We start from the raw sequence: 17,954 nt of genomic DNA on the forward strand, positions 1-17,954 counted from the left end.
ATTGCACAGTACACGGGCCTCTAGAATTTCGCCTCCATCCAAATTCTGCTGCCGTGGCCGGGGTCGAACCCGCGCCTTTCGGTTAGCAGCCGAGTGCCATAACCACTGAGCCACCGCGGCGGAAAAGAGAGAACTTGAAAGAAAGATAAAAAAAACAAGACAGAAGTCGCTTGCGCGCGGTTCGTGTGATTGGCGGAATGCTATAAATTGTCCTCTGGTGGTGACTGCAGTCCGAGAAGCATGAAAATAGCAAAACACTTATGAAGAAGAACTCTTTATTGAGGAGATTTGGGCTCCAAAAAGAAGTCGACTTGGGGTGGCGTTATCAAAAAGCGTTCTCGGAGGTCCTCGAAGAACAGAAACAGCATCGCTGTCGGCCATCTTTATTCTACACAGCTAATACGCGGTAGTTACCTGCTATTATCTCTAATAACGTAGAAGCAGTACGGTGGCTACAATCGTTCCATTAAAACATGGTTGCATCTCGCACCAGAAACAAAGAGATGAAGGCCACCCGCCGGTGGCTTTGACCGTAAACAAGCGAACATTTCAGAGGATCGCTCCAATTTTTCGCGCCTGATTTGTCGTTGCGCGAATTCTCGAATACCCGCACGCCTGCACACACTAAACACTATCCTAATGGCAATGAGCGATATTTGCAGTTATCGCTTCTGCAGTACGGTGTACACGGAGCTTAGTGATGTTGTAGAGATACATAATCATAAATGGAGACCGGAAGGGGTTGTAGAAAAACTAAAACACGGTATAGTTCTGCATACACTACGAGAAGATGCGAGAAATTGAGACTACCAGCACCCATTTCCACAGATTTTAGGAGGGTGCTTTTTTAGGCAAGTTTGTTCTTAACGACAGAAAGATGTTTTACGCATATTGAACTTTCACAAAAGTGGACATGGCGGTACTGGAAAAGTTTGCGCCTGTAACGTCTGGGCATCTCTTGTAAACTTCGCACATGCGGAATTCTCCTTTTCTAGCAATTTCTGCAGAGACTGCTGCAGCATAAGACATTGTACAGCTTAAGAATAAGCATTAAAGGCGAGAGACAGGTTACAGTGTTGCTAACACTGCTTTTCTTGCGGCAACTGTTTGCATAAGAGGCACTTTTTTTTATCAGACACATATAACCATCTTAGCGAATTGCTTCTGCATCTAAACTTAGTTTATTTGTTTTATTAAAGTGGCGCTATCTCTCTGTTTCAAGGCACGATCTTCCTTTGTTTTCTGTAATAATAAATGACTTTCAACGAAAAAATAAGTGCGAGCTCTGAGGAGAAGCTGTGTTGAGCATCCCCAAAGATATTGCGAAACAACACTAATTGCAAACATTTTTTTTATTACATCTTTCTGAATCAAGATCGTCAAAAACATAGATCGAAAGGAGTTTCAGAATGTTTTCTCTCTTGATTCGTTTCTCTTCTTTAGTAGATTATGAAGCATATCTGATTTCACCGCTATTGAGCAGTCAAGGCAATGGAAAAAGGTGCTCATTATTACATATTTGAGGGAACCCAACAGTCAGCATGACCAATGAGAATTGGGGACCTATTTTCTTTAAATTTGTTGTTTTTCATCAGTGAAAGAATAATAAAAGCAGAAGAAAAAAACAACCGCATGCCGCCTGTAGGATCGAAAACCCTTATCCTCCAAGCACGACGTACATTTGTATTTTAAGGGAAGCCCAGAGAGTGGGTTCTTTGTAAGGTTCGAAAAAACGTTCGCAGTAGCGTCCGGAATAATAAAATATTCTGTGGCGCTTTACGTCACACGATAAGCACCGGCCCCACCTTCAGCCTGCAACACATCCCGAAGCTCTGTAGCATAAGCCCTGGGCGAGAGCGAACCGCACGGTGGGAGAGCCGCTGGTAGTGACAGCTTGCATCGAACTAACGTTTCCGGTCGCGTCGTCGGCACCGAATGATTCGCCTTGCAGCAAGGGATGGGTGACGTCGTGCAACGTTTGAAGTGCCGGTGAAGGGAAAATCTTAGCGATATCTTCAGTTGTATTCGTTGTTTTTTAAACGAGCGGATCCAGAGAGTAGATGATAGTGTACGACAGAAATGTAAGAGTGAAACACATTGCCAACAAGAACAGAAAAGACGGAAATATGTTTTTGTGGAAAGGAAACGGAAAGAGGCGCGCCACATTTTAGGGCTTGCGGTGCAAGTAATTTATGTGCCACGTTCGATTTTTTAGAGCTGGGTGCATGTCCTGGAGGTAAGTCCCTTTAGTTGAACGTCAAAAAGCAGAGCCTTACAGTCGTAAACTCGCCAAAATGAAGCCAAACACAGAAACTGAAACCTGCACCGAAAATAATGTAGTTGAGACTACTGATCCGGAGTTCCCGGGTTCGAACCCGACCGTGGCGGCTGCGTTTTTATGGAGGAAAAACGCTAAGGCGCCCGTGGGCTTTTCGATGTCAGTGCACGTTAAAGATCCCCAGGCGCTCGAAATTATTCCGGAGCCCTCCACTACGGCCCCTCTCTCTTCCTTTCTTCTTTCACTCCCTTCTTTACCCTTCCCTTACGGCGCGGTTCAGGTGTCCAACGATATATGAGACAGATACTGCGCCATTTCGTTTCCCCCAAACCAATTATTATTATAATTACCTTAGGACGAAAACTGATAAAGTAAACACTGTAGGCTAAATATAAATGTTTCTCAACGATGATATGCTTGCAGTTCATATTTTTGGCATCCGCAGTTGAATGTAGTCCCGAAATATCGGCCAAGTTGAATCTGGAACCAACGTCCTACAAAATAACCCCTCGTAAGCGTCTTAAGACGCCTGAAAAAGATTTGCAGCGTTCCGAAATAAATGTGCACCACCCCTGGCACAGTGGTAGAAACTTCGATTCGTGCTTTCTGCGAACACCCAACCACTGCTGCCTTTTTTGTGAATCTAAGACCACATACCATACAGCAGTAACATACATCGTTGACTGTTGTATCACAATTTTAAAACGACGTCCGGGCCATCCGGGCAGGTGCAGAAATATAAAGAAATCTTTCAAGCATAAGTGGCTGAAGTCTCTGGATCGTATGGCACTGCATAACGCTTCCTTTTATAATTTGAATAAATGACTTACTTTCCAAAAATGTATGTGAGATGGTCGACTCTGAAGATTGGCATAATGCACCAGCAATCTATTTTGTGAGATACAATGCAGCGTACTCAGCGAAATTGCATTTAATGGCACACCATTGTCGTTAACCACCAGTAACAGCCTATTCACGCATTAATAAAGCTGCAATTCTTTCATGACGTTCATAAAACCTCCGCTAAAGAGCATGCTTTCATCGCCTTGGTGTAAGGCGTGTTCAGGCGAGTTTCATCTATGGTAGGTGCAGCAGTAGGCCTGCAGCGGGAAATCTAAGCCCATTTTAGTATGAAATGCACCGGTGAGTTGTGTAAAAAGAGAAAGAAACGCTTGGCTCAAGGTATCACACGCGTTTTCTTTCTTCTTCAGAAGTGTGCTGAGTATTTATCTGCACATACCTTTTTAATCCCCAAAAATATACTGTCAAAAAATTATCCGGCATAACTGCGTTATATCTGATGAGGTGATATGTTCAGGCTATGTCGTGCAGCTGACCGAACTTCGATAATCATTCTCACGATAGTCTTCGCAGTCGTGTGAACACGACAATACCATAGCTGCTTGTAGAAAATAGAGGCAGTAAAACCGAAGATCTCCGTCTCGCAAACACAGGAAAATTTTGTAGCGAAAGCTACATAGGCCACGATCTCGCAGTATCACCGTGGTCGCACCGCATCACGTGACCAACCGTGCGACTGGTCACGTGACCAACCGCGTGAGAAAACACGTAACAACAACTAGCCAGACAACCAGACTAACCTGGACTTACAACCAAGATTATCCAAGGCTAACCAAGCTATGCATTAGCTTTCGCACGTATAACCTGGCGTAGCGGAGCTACGCCACTGCCATTTTTTTGCTGGTGGCTTGTCCTCTTTTTCTTCAAGCCACGAAGTAAATATCGCGAATAGGTGGCGCACTTTATGCACGTTGATTTAAGTATGCGCGTCATGTAGGAAGTCCCACAGGTCGCTATCGCAAAACAAACCGAAAAGCATGGTGCGAGTGAGCAGACGAAAAGTCCGATTACTATGGGCCATAACTTCTGCGTATTAAAGCCGTCTCCTGAGCCGCCTCTTTCAAAAAAAAAAGATAAAAAGAATTTAGCTTGTTCCGTCCCGGCTAAGACCGAAGAAAGGCAATGCTTCTCGGCTTTCGAGACATTCTCTGCACTTTACACTGATCCCCCCCCTGGGCGTAAGTATTTGGGGATGTGTGCTCTGGAAATAGTTACATTATTTATTTATTCATTTATTTCCAAATACTGCAGGCAGCAGTGCTGCCCAGAGAGGAGAGGGTTAAAAAAGGTAAGTTTGCAAAGGACTCTCAAAGGTATCAATGTAAGCACATTCAACAATCCAAGCAGGCAGGCGGTTCTATTGTTCGATTGTGCATGGGAAAAAAGATTTTTGGAACTGCTTATTCCTGCCATTGTATGGCCATATCACTTTTGTGTGGTCAAGCCTTGATGATCTTTGTGGTGTAGAAAGTAAATATTAATCACGTGGCAATCCTGTTTTGTTATGATATAGTAAGTGCAAGAATTTTAACCTGGCGATCTGTCTGCGAATCTGGAGCGGCTCCAACTTATGCTGTCTCAGTATATTAGTAACGTAAGAACGTTTCCGGTAATCGGATGCGATGAACCTGGCTGCATGACGTTGGATGCGCTCCACCCGCTCTATGTTTTTTACATGGTACGGATTCCATACAAAAGAGGCGTACTCTAGGACTGGTCGAATCATTGTGCAATATGCTGCAAGCTTTACGTTGGATGGGGACCCTTTTAATTTCTGCACAGGTAGCACAATTTCCTTAATGATTTCGAGCATATATCATTTAGATGCATATACCATTTATTATTTTATTAATTCTCAGGCTAAGATATTTAATAGATGTGACTGCATTTATGCATATATTGATCTCCACTCTTCTAAACATATTGTAGGGGATGTTTTATAGTTGTAATTGTCATTGACGCGGTTTTAGAAATTAATTTTCGTCGGCCTTTGTTCACACCAGTCGGCGAGTTTACATAAATTGGCAGTAAGTAGTCGCTTTCAGGAAGAATTCTTGATGACGGAATAAATGACACAATCATCGGCAAACAATTTTACACTGATATCTTCATCAACATTTTGAGCAATATCATTAATATATATGAGGTACAAAAGCGGTCCCAGCACTGGTCTCTGCGGAACACCGGACAGAACATGCAGACACTCATACCTCATTCCACCACATTCAATAAACTGTCTGCGATTCTGTAGGTACGCTTGCAACCAACCGATCAGAATGTCAGGCATCCCAATCTTTTTTAACCTCTCAATAAGCGAGTTGTGCGGCACATAATCAAATGCCTTAGATAAATTCAAGAAAATCGCATCTATTTCTTCACGATTATCAAGGGCCAAAGAAAAGCCATGAACTACGAATAAAAGCTGTGTTGTAGCGGACACGTGTTTACGCAACCAGTGCTGAAATTCGACAAAGAAGATGAACGATACCAGATAGTTGGATATATGATCAGCTATTATGTGCTCAAGCAACTTGCAACACGTACATATAAGTGAAATAGGGGCGACTAAGCAGTAACTAGGCCGGCAACTTTGAACAAGTGAGACATTCAAAATCACGTAACGGTAGTAGAAAATAATCTCAGAGTATCGATGGAGAAAAGCATTAGGAATGCCATCGGCGCCGCTTGACTTTTTTGTTTTTATATTTAATGGTAGGTTTGGTTTAAGGGGGTTTAACGTCCGAAAGCAGCTCAGGCTATGAGAGACGCCGTAGAGAAGGGCTCCGGAAATTTCGACCACATGGGGTTCTTTAAGCCGCACTGACATCGCACAGTACACGAGCCTCTAGAATTTAGGCTCCATCTAAATTCGACCGCCACGGCCGGGACCGAACCCGCGTCTTTCGGGCCGGCAGCCGAGCGCCATAGCCACTCAGCCACCGCGGCGGCTTTTTTATATTTAATAAGAGTGCATGTACGCCCTTGCGGCTTAAAACAAAATTCGCCATATTAAGACAGGGCGGGCAGGCATTAACGCTGGGGCGATATGCCGAGGTAGAAATCTTAGTGAATGATTTCTGAAATGTAATATTGAATTGATTAGCAATGTCTTTAAATTCTGAATTAACCTTACCATTAATGCGCAGCTGATCGACAGTCTGCTTACTACAGGACAGAAAGCGCTGCTAAGCTCGCTAGCTACACTTCTTTGTTCTTTCGAGCTTCAGTGCCACGCCTCTACCTCTCTGTTTAGATTTCGTTTCAATTCACAAAAGTCAGTGCATAAGGTCACCGATGTTCTCAGCTCGGACGCGCAGCTGCCACTTACCCACTTGGTTGCTAAACGCGCAGATCCGTTTTAGGTGACTGCAATCTTGCACGCACATTCGTTCACTCGCTCTGCGCTACTTCAGTTTCACGTCACGTCTCTGCGAAAGGAGAAACCGGAGATAGGATTACCCGGAGCGGTTCGGCGCAAAAACGGCAAACGGTAGCAACCTGACAAGCAATAAGAAACCATCGCTGCAGCAGAAGCAGCAGAAGGAACGCACAAGACCTGAACGACCCTTTCGCGCTGTCCACATATCCCTGCCTCCCATTGCTTTCCCACTTTCCTCCTTTCCTATATTTCGCTAGCCACGTCTTCCGTCTTTTTCGCGTGACGAGGGGAGCCCGCCTGCCATGCTCGGCCGGTGTTTGCTTTGGTGTCCGCGCAGTTTCCGCCGCCTCGCATCACGCTCGGGAGAATCGCATAGCGCGGACCCTGGCAATCCCAATGACAAGCACCTCCTCTCCTCGCATGGGCCACTGTGAAATGGCCGATCGACCCACGGGGGCGAGCTTCGCTGGATGGATCGGCCGGGAACTTGGCGTTCGTCATTTTGGCGATCTCGCTAGCCCAGTACGCTTGGGAGACGAGCAGTACGATGGTTGCTTAGCCCATGCCTATTCCAGTCAAGTCGACTGAAGCCCCAAGTTATTATTGGGGAGCTCATCCTGTTGAAGTTATGACAGCTATCGAATGAATAGAGACTTTGTAACGCCTAGCACTCAGCGCCTTGAATCCAAGCGGAGGGTTGCGAATACATATAACAACGAGTGTGCAACTCGGGTGCAACTTCTGCTTGGGAAGCAATGGCAGAGGACATTCGATGTGATATCTTCAAAAAGCGAATACATGCCGCTGTGGCGAAAAATACAACGAAAACATATTTTTTGCACTAATGGGAGCGTGGTCTGGCGAAAAGTGCATATTATTATGTTCAGTCTCCTCTTGTATACGACGATGTGTAAGAGCTGTACCATTCCAACTTTGTTGTTATTTACATACTGCCAAAGAACAGTGAGGACCATATGACAATCCAAGCTGATAACCCGTATCTCACCTTGCGGGAATAGACCATTCAGGTGTGTGAAACTGGCTGCTGTCATGCTCTCGACTTTGCGCTCAAGAACTGCCTTGGCCAGGTATAAATAAAATACTATATTTTGCAGTAGCACTAATTGTTACAGATTTTCACACCTCCAAAAACAGTGAGGAGTTCTTTAGGATATTCTTAAAACTCAAGACAGTCGTTACACAGCTAATGTCAATAACACGAAACTTTATTATAGACAAAACAAATTCACAAATCCCTTGTATATGAACTTGAAATTGGTGTCGCCACAACATATTCCTAAATGCTATGTTTGAAAACGTGTAATTATAGAAAGTATGGATGTCTTCGTATGTCACCGGCAGAGCACCTTGTTAAAAGAAAAGTCACTTCTATGCTACAGCCATGAAGTATCTCACCGTCCCGTAGACAAAGCAAAAAGCTGCACTCGAGGCAGCATTTAAAGAGAAAATAAAGCTGTGCTCGGCTGCTAGCCTGCTTCCACCCTTACTACGAGAGTCGGCAAACAGTCGCTTTTGAACCGTAGATGTTAACTTCCTGGCGGAAGTGCAAGTAGAATAATGTATCAATGTTCCTGTGCAAATTGTACTTCCTGTTGCCACACGCAGATAATTTGTTCCGTTTTGAAGGAGTCAGTAAAAGGGAACTTTTGAAGCTGGTTTCACCGCAGGCGGTTTCGACAGAGATAATTGGCTTTGGGAAGGATGAACTTTTTACGTACGTTTCAAAAAAAATTTAAGCGAGAAGACTGGAGTCTAGCAAAATAGGCTTAAACATTCTGTGTTCTCTTTTGGGCAGAAAAAAATTTCATGAACTCAACTGAGAACAAAAATGGACGTAGACACTTGCTGAAAAGCAAACAGCAAGGCCTAAATTATTTTCTTAGGATGAAAGTCGCTTAAGTATCAACTAACATTTTCTGTTCCACTAGAAGGTTTCTCGCACCAAAGAGGAAATTCATACCGAGTGTCTGTCCTGTTCATATTTCGTTTGCATACACGCCTTCACTTCCTACGCAGGGGAATTCGGACACCAGTTGCGCGAACTACTGTTCACTTAACACATGGTGAGTGGGTTATAAACGTAGTTTAAGGCACATTGCAAATATTATTGCGAACATTAACTGTAACTGGCAACATTCAACTTTGCAAAGTCAATGGAAGACCAGTTTCCTAGTTTACAACGAATTGGCTAGACACGTCGTCTTACATGAAGCTTGCATGGCTAGCGCCATGGACGCCACATACGCCGGGAAGCAATCCGGCTTAGTGCAAAGCTCGAGGCTACCAGGCTCGACGTCGTGCGGCCGAACTATCTGGCGGAGCCACACGCTTTCGGATGCGCTTCCCTTTTATCCTTGGCTTCATTAATAAACTAACTTTTCGCCGATTGCCGAGATAGTACGCAGCCATATCAAGATCTCTTACCTGCAGTAACTGCTGTCAAGAATGAAATCAATAGCGCATCGCATCGCGAAAACAGGGTTACCCGTGTCAGAAATTATATAACTGGCATTGAAAAGCAAAATCAGTATGAAAGGAAATGGTCTTTTTTTTTCAGTCATATATATTTCGTCGATGATATTTCAAAATCCTGCACGCTGGTTTAGCCTTACCTAAAGAACATCTTTGTCACTAGAAAGTAGCTCTTCGATGTGCAGCTCTCGAAGACTACTTCTTTCGCACATTCACGCGTGCGTAGAACATACGCAAGAGAAAGCAGGAAAAAACAAGTCTTGTAGCAAAAATACTGCTCCCCTTTAACTGAAATATGACCCGAAAGTACAATCACCTAAGAGGGATTATAATGTTCGCTGAAAAGGTCCCTCTACTAAGTAATATGAACCAGTGCCTTTTTTATACGAGAAATTATTCATTAACGCAATTTTTTCATTAACATAAGATTCTACGATAGCAATAAATATATTCGCACTTCGCACTTCGCGATGCTTGTAGATTTCAGTTATTTATTGTCCAAAAAAGCACCCGATTCGTTTTCTGTGGCAGTCTTTACTCGTTTCGGACTCAGGAGAAACGTTAAAAGAAAGATTTTTCTATGCATTGGAAGTTTAGACTGTTCCCATTAACATGTTCACAAAACCACATAATTATATTCCACAGTGGCCTCACAATGAAAAGTGGTGTTAAAAAAGCTAGACTTGATGGTGTGCCGGGGGCTGACAGTATGACCTTTACGCACTACTGAGAGTATTTCGCGTGTATAATTAACTCCTTGATGGCGGCAGCGGGAAGTTTTGAAAAAAAAAAGTTTGAAATATATATGAAGAACTCGAGGAAAGCAAAATGACGACGCAAAAAACACATACAACCGTGCCTGCTGCTAACTCTAGATGATTTAGCATCCGGAGGATGCCCAGTTCAACATTGGGCCAAAAAAATAGAAGATAGATAAGACAAAGAGCAACGAATAGCAAATAAAAAAGAAAATGCCTGTTTAATAAGATAATGCGCTGAAACAATTGGGAAGAAAACGTTGCACATCCAATCAAGATCTCAGTAAAAAGTTTAGAAGATATTGTGTCTGTGTTTTAGATTGCTATTTTTATAATATATGGGGTAATATCCCGTAGCCGCAAGTCCCTTATGAGCGAGACCGTAGTCAAGAGCGCCGGATTATTTTCGGCCTCTAGTATAAAATGTGCACTGACGTCATGCAGTACACAAGTGCTTCAGAACTTCCTCTGCATCGATATGCGCTCTCTGCGACCGGCGTTCACATGTGCGACCTCCTGCTCGTTAGCCGAACATAGCCGCCGCACATCCAAACTCCCAAGCCAGTTATTTTATTCTTGATTGTCTTGTAGCTTAACCTCGAGGGTCTGTTTATGTAAAACCTGCGGTATTTATATTTTATAGCTACACGTAAAACATACAGCACCCCAGCTTGGATTGGAAACTTATATGCCCTGTTTTGCTTTTTATGTGCTTAAAATTTTTATGTGGTTAAAACTGGTTCGCAAGAAGTGGAATAAATTTCATTGTGGATTTCTTGTAAAAAATCTAGTTAATGTGCGAATGCCGGTAGCGTTGTCATAAAATTGATGATACCACATTTGGAGCTTGGACCTAAGTTACACCTCAGGTAAGTTTCTTGCTGGATTTATAAAGCCGGGGGATTGAGTGCATATATATTGCACATTTGCGGGAAACAAAAAGCTTTACGTTGATTGCTGAAAGTTAATAATCTGAAAACAACGGAAAAGACGACAGACAAATGAAAAATTAGAATACACAGGACCCTTATCTTCTTCCTAGAGAAGTGTTCGGAAAGATTTCTGTGTGCAACAACTACCCACACTAGCTACCTTATTTCCTCAAGTGGTGGCCTAATACCCTCCTTGGCGTTCCCGCGCAGTGGTCCTGCACATCCCAATGATGACTCATCTGGGATGTTGCTCTGTCTCTGCATCGTCGGTGCTCGACGGTGCTTTAACAAGCACCAGTGTGAGTGGCAGCAACGCCCAGGGCCCGCAGCTGACGAGCGAGATCCCGTCGCGGCTGCTCTTCTCCAACTCCTCGGGCAGCAGCCTGCCGTGCTCTGCCAGCGGACAGCCGGCGCCGACCATCCGCTGGCTCACCGAAGATGGGGAGCAAGCCGCCGACGTTCCGCGGCTGAGGCACGTGCGCCAGGGCGACGGCTCGCTGGTGTTCCTGCCCTTCCGCGCCGACCAGTTCAGGCGAGACGTGCACGAGGCCCGATACCGGTGCTCAGCCAGCAATGCCATAGGGACCGTGGTCAGCGCACAGGTGCACGTCACCGCAGGTGAGTAAAGAATTTTGTTGTTTTTTGTTGGTCTGACAAGAGATGGCGCATTCCCATACTTAGGGAATGAAAATTTCTCCTCTTGGCCTCTTGTGCTTTTTCTTTGCCGCTCTCAGGTCGAAAATGCATGCTAAAAAGACCGTGCCCGCATTCAACCTCAAATCGCTTCCAAGCTTGCAGGCTACCTAAAAGGATCATAGCGCTCACGTTCAACCTTAAAATAGGTACCGCAGCGGAGGCTTAGTGGTTGAGCATCCTCCTCTCATACGGGAGCATCCTCCTCTCATCCTCAGTGCCGACCGGTACCCACCGGTGATACAGTAGGTGCAAGCGTTCCCTGGCCTGGTGCTCGGCTTAAACAGGGTGAAATGCTTGGGAAATGGGTCGTTCACCCCACCTTGAGCAAAACTATACTACATTGTGCCGTGGCGCTCTTTGGCCACAGATGCCTTTGCGCTATGAAAACCCGATATCATCATCATCAAGTTAATATAGGCGGCGTACAAATTGTAGCTGCCTGTCGTGCGTAGTTAGTGACATCTTGGACACGAGAGAAAAAAATAAACGAGAACACGCTTGCGGGTCTAAAGAAGGATGGTCGCTGTAGAGAGAGCCACACCTCGCCTGCAAGACTGGAAGGAGCGCCGGACTAAGACCCCTCGGGAGGGTTCAGTTAATGATTTTCCATGAAAGTTTTACATAAATATATTGCGTTTGAATTCCCCGAGTAGAACATGTTGAAAGCTATGAAAGAACATGAAAATCCAGATGGTCTTTTTCATAAAAATGCCGCCACCGTCTGGATGACGTTGAAGTAACGAGCGTTAGCTGCTCGGTTTACTAGTTGAAGAAGGCGAAGAAGAACGCGCCGCTCGTCTCGAGAAACGGGATGTAACACCCTTTGAAACGGGGTGGATTGCCACCATGCTCGGCTACGTGTGCACGCACGCCGCCTAGCGGAATGATCGGCGCCTAGCGCCATCTACCAGAGGAATTGCAATGCACGTTTACCCATTGTCTAGTTGCACTCTCTCAAGATAGGTCCCAAACAGAATTTGCTTCCTACGGGGCGTAGAGGTGGGCCTAGAATTTGGCTTGCGGTGCGTTATGGTAGCGCTCCAATTAGTAATTCAATGTATACATTGTTTGACTATTATTTGCTTGTAGTTTTATTTCTATACCACAACCCAATGGGTTTTATTTGCCTCCCAAATTCGGTGTACAACTATCACCAGATGGGTGCCCGTTGTTGTCGGAGTATATAGCGGAACGAATGTGTTCATGTATAATGATCTTGTAACGGAATAGTTTTCTTACCAGTTTTAGAATATTTTTGGTGAGGGGGAGGGGGGGAGATGAAGGGCGCAACCAATTTTAATAGCCGCCATCTTGGATTCGAGCAACCGAAACTACGCCGCAATTCGTCCCCTGACGTCATACTCACATAGTTCCACCTCTATCCACCATGTTGGACCATCACTTCATCATTGGCACAGGGCAGATGGTTGTTTCTACAATGCTATTGTAGATGGCGCTACAAATGCGAGATGCGCTGTTTTCTAGTTCCAGCCACAGATGGCGCTTCAATCTCAAGGTGGTAGGATACCTCACAAAATTAGAAAAGGTGATGAGTAGTTGCTGCCACAGATGGCGCTGTGATAAAGGATGGTAGCAGATGCCATGAAATCTTGAAACGTGATGGAAAAGAGCTCACGCTCTTAGAACGAAGGGTTCCTTTAACACTGAACTACACTCTTCTCCAGGCTTCACTGCCTGTTTTCTTTTCTTGTTGCGTTCACTTCAATCTCTACAGCCTGCATGATCTTCTTTTCTTAGGTAAATAAGTAAAAACATTCTTTCACCTGCCACGTTTTCTTCCATGCAGGAAGAAATGACCTCAGGAATCAAGGCAAACACTAACGAAAGCTTCGGTTATTTGATTTAGTCGGGACTGAAGTAAAAACGTCATTTTAATCTCGCTTCACTCTCCGCCAGACATCTTCTAGCCTAGAAGACACATCAGTGCACTTTATAGCTAGTCTTGCCCCGATCAGGTGACTACTCTGTGCCCACTGGACACCTCAGGCTGATAACCCTCTCACTAGCAAGAGAACAAGCTAATTTTTGGCTGCGATGACTCCATTTACCGTGCGAAATGTTCTCCCATACACGCAACGCTCCTGAGAAAAAAAAATAGAAACAAAATTGTATTTTCTACCACCGTCAACATTAGCTGTAAGCACGAGATGTTTTGGAGTACAGGCTCAGCGCATTGTGGGGGCTGCATTTATAGCGACAACACATAAAGCCACGTTTCCCTTTTAGTTTGAGTCAGTGTCGTTGGCATAACACACCAGAGGCCACTCATTCTGATTGGAGGGAATGAAATGTAGTCAGGCATGAGTCTAGTGCTATGTTTTACGCTGATTGACCAGAATGACAATCACAGGTTGGGCTGAACAATATAACGTTTGAGCTGTCGTAGAATTCGCTACAGCTTACCTGCAGCGCTAATGGCAATCTAACGGCAAAACGCATTCTAAGATTACCAAACCATCCAGCTGGCGTCGAAATGTCTCACCATCCAGGCTATTAGTGAAATTTGCTTTACCAGAATGACAACCGTCTTGTCCATTTTTCTTCTTTCTGTGGTTAGCCCGTTGTGTCACACATTGTTGCGGGCAGGGCAATTGTTTTTTCTTTAGCCCAATCTAACCTCTGTGTTTAGGCTACTTGCGGGTAGAACTGATAAGGCTGAGAACTGGGCGAGTTGGTACTATGAATATTAATAAGAACTGAAAATTTCACTTTGCAGTAGGAAAGCAAAAATTGATTCCTTTAACTCTTTTAGTGTTTATTTAAGAGGGTACTTCATGTTTGCACATGTAACATTAATAATAGCATTCATTTTCGAGTGCCTTAGAGCTTCAGTTGCCGTTCAGTAGTGTCCTCGTGCACATATATGCCATCCACAGCGACTTAACCGTACTGCATTACAGGTGACTAATGATAAAGTCAGGGTCATATTACAGGTAGAATAGCAGTAATTAAAGTTGTACACCCACGCCGTCTACCGAATTTGATTGCTGACAGAAGGTAGGCGCACCGGCGAGACCTAAAATACTCGAGTTTCTATGCCCTTCTCTCATAGAGCGCAATATGTCTGATCGGGTCCTTTCATCTTTCCAAGCTGGCCGCGATAGGCGTTATTACACTTGCTCTAGTGCCCGTTAACCACAGACCTGGACAGACGTATCCTCGCTTGTATCCGCGCCCGAAGGAGATCAATCGTGACGGCCATCTCCAGAGGATTTAGCTTCAGCTCCTCGGTTCTCGTCAGAACCGCCCTTACCGAGATCTATGCGCGAAAGAGACGTTGCCACGGAATCCCGACGGAACAGCGTGACCTCCCGCTTCTCCACTTGAGCGGATCTGTAATTCGCCTCTCTGGCAGTCACGTACGACCAGCGCTCCTTAGACACGAGGCGGGGGCCGTCAGGGGGGGAGGGGGGGGGGGGGAGGGGGGGACATGACGTGAGAGGGAAAGAAAGAAAGCCGGGAGAGGTGACCTGGCGGCAGGCAGTGTGTGAACGTAATGCCTGCGCGGTATACGTGTAGGAGTTATCTAAGGTTAGACATTGCAGTACGCAGACGTTAGCGCTCCTCTGGCGGCTAAAGAGAAAAGCGGCTTATTGCCAAGTTGCTGGCTTTTCCTCGTCGTCTACATGCCGTTCGTCTGTTCGCTGCCCGTTCGACTGTACACGACTAACCAGTCTCATGACCTGTGACGGTACCTCTAAATAGATTACCTCTACCTCGCTTCCCATTAGGCCTTCCATCTTAAGCCCTACTCTTATCCATCTCAGGGAGCACTAATGTACTTTCTGGGCGTCTTCAGCCTTAACTAAAGGTTCTGATCAACTAATTCATTTTCCTGCTCTTCTTTTGGCTTCTGCAACGTCTATCTGTGGCGTTTTTTTACGCCTAGCTAGCCCAAACTTTGGCAGCGACAGCTTCATACTGGGCAAAAAATATGCATTTCACGTTTATTCCTCTAGGTATAGCATAAATTTGAGGAAAATATGCAAAAAATGTCACTCTTTTCAAATCCTCAGCAAAGACAAATGTAATCAAGGAAAAACCTTTTTCCCGTTTTAAGAAAAAGAGGGGGGGGGGGGGTAGAGCAATAAGATTTCTTCATCAAAGTAATTATTCTAGCCAGATACTTCATTTAATTGTTGCTTTAACATGTCTCTCTTCTCACTAAAATTATTCTAGGTCGTTTTGTTAAGATTACCGCTCAGTAGAGACAGCCGAGAACCGTAAGATATCTTCACTAAAAGCCTACGTCGTGGCCAATGAGTAACACTGAAAGCCCTGCCCAGTGAGCTTCCGCACTCTGTATTCCTGCGATCATCAATCGTAACCAATCGTCAGCTTAACATTCTAGAGCAACAGCTATTAGATATACATTCTGGGGCGTTTTTTTAACGTTTGCGTAACAATAACTACGACCAGGAAAAGAAAGGGGGAGAGAAAAGGAGGCTCAACGTTTGACGCTATTTGGTTTCAGTGACATCACACACGACATCAAGGCAACGTCATCGCTTCTTGCAGCATCTGTGCCTGTCCCACGGGAGGCGCCGTATTTAAACATATATCAACAACAGTGCTTGGTTGCGCGGTACACACACTTGGATGCGTGCGGAACAACTACCCTACATCCTACCTTTGTGTTTCGTCCGCGTATACTTTTTTACAAGGCTTAAATTTTTTTTTTAAGAATTTTTGCGGTGGAGAGAAGCTTTTTTCGGCATAGTAATACCGGTGCTGACGGATGTCCAAAAAAGCAGAATCATGTTAATTAGTAAAGTGATTAACTAAATTCTATTGTTAACTTTTTGACTATTACCAATCGTTAGTAGCAGCCATATAAGATTTTAGAACTTTGAAAGCGGAATCGCCCTCGCCGTTAATCTGGGCGAATAACTTGAGCCATTTTGTGCCACTCCGTGACGCACGTAATACGTGACATTCTCTGCCCCGTTCGAGCTGGAGCAGCAAAATGGCGAGGAGAGGGGAGCATTGCAGCGCGCAGCTGAGATTTTCGCTTGGTATGTGCTGCATGGGGTGTGACTACTTGATTGATGTCGCTATTCGCCGCCCGTAAGTACGGAGTTCTTCAATGACGCTAGAAATGGCGCAATTTATTTCTGCCTCAGCTTCGAGAGTTATCGCGATTTCGAAATTCTTAACGGATATGGCTATTACTAACGTCCTGCTACAAATATTTATTTGTAGTCAGGTGGCTGTCAGTATTAGCTGAAAAGATAACTATTTTAATTTTGTAACAACTTTACTAGACAGCATATTTCTCCGGATTTTTTGACGTCAGTTTAAGCTAGTATTATATGCAACAAAACGCCCCTCTTTACCTCAAAAACCCAATTTTCTTTATTTTTTAGTTTGTAGTCATAAACAACACGTTGTATACACCTCTACAACGAATGGCTAAACTGTCCGACTGCCATCAGGATGTTTAGCAGAAGGGTAGCGGATCGGGCTAGTTGGTGCAGATTTGACATTTTCAGAAGCGCTAAAACACCGAGGACGCAGAGGGAACAGACAGGGACGAGCGCTACTTCCAACTGTTTATTTCGTAAAACCGCAAGTGCTTTAAACAGTTCTCGAACGCTTTTATGACATGGCAGTAAACTACACGTGCGAGAATACACAGTATAGCTACCGAGACTAAAAGAACCAAGGAGATAAGTGCACGATTACGTTGATACCCTGAGGAAGGCAAGTTCTTTTTCTGACAATGAAATGGACGGTGAGCTTACACAAGTGCTACCCAGTGATGCTATGTTCTGTGCTTCTATAATCTCTCGGGTTAGTTGATCACGACTACGTCCGATGATGTGGCACTGATTTAACAATGGAGCACAATTGCGGCACTTACTGCAGTGAATGGCTAGGTTGCTTCCGAAGGAATTTTTAACATTGTTGTTGTGCTGGCGTAGCCGGTCATTGAGACAACAGCCCGTTTGCCCAACATACTTTTTGCCACAAGATAGAGGGATGCAGTACACAACACAGTCTACACAGTCCACGTACGCTGTTTGGTGTATGATACCACATAATTGTTTGACAGAAGAGTAGGGTTTCGTCAGCTTGCAAAGCTTGTTTAGCTTGTTAGGGGCCGTGAAAACAACTCTAACATCTGCTTTCTGCGCTACCTTTTTTAGGTTGTGTGAAACAGTGTGCACGTAAGGGAGCACAGCAACCTTGATGAGGAAAACTTCTCTGTTCTGTGCTAATTCAGGGCATGCTTCATGTGTATGTTGTCTGTGCGTATGCACATTCTCCGTGGCTCTGCCTTTTTATTTTTAACTTGCAATTTTTATCTGGCAATTGCAGTGCAGTTGCTTTCTCTGTTACTTCGCCCGTAGGGTATACCCACCAGTTTTGTCTGAATACAGAACGCTTCCACCGGAGTGGTGTCCGGCTTCTTTGAGATGAAATGTTTCTAAAGGAGGTCTTTGACATCGCCTCGTGTAAAGCGAAAGGCCCTGCGCCATGGTACTCTTTGGCAACCTCCCCTTGCTTGCTTGCAATTCATAAGCGTCATCGTC

The 17,954-nt window shown here is 44.7% G+C and overlaps 1 protein-coding gene across 1 annotated transcript in view; it reads left to right on the forward strand.

Moving 5' to 3' along the window:
• Positions 1 to 17,954, forward strand: part of LOC144130428 (cell adhesion molecule Dscam1-like) — a 207,113-nt gene that overhangs the window by 28,685 nt on the left and 160,474 nt on the right. Inside the window, exon 2 of the mRNA XM_077664349.1 lies at positions 10,912 to 11,319. Within this exon, the coding sequence (XP_077520475.1) occupies positions 10,912 to 11,319 (408 nt within the window). The remainder of the gene's footprint in view (positions 1 to 10,911; positions 11,320 to 17,954) is intronic.

The sequence above is a fragment of the Amblyomma americanum genome, chromosome 4 (genome assembly GCF_052857255.1).
Source record: "Amblyomma americanum isolate KBUSLIRL-KWMA chromosome 4, ASM5285725v1, whole genome shotgun sequence".
Classification (NCBI taxonomy): Eukaryota; Metazoa; Arthropoda; class Arachnida; order Ixodida; family Ixodidae; genus Amblyomma; species Amblyomma americanum.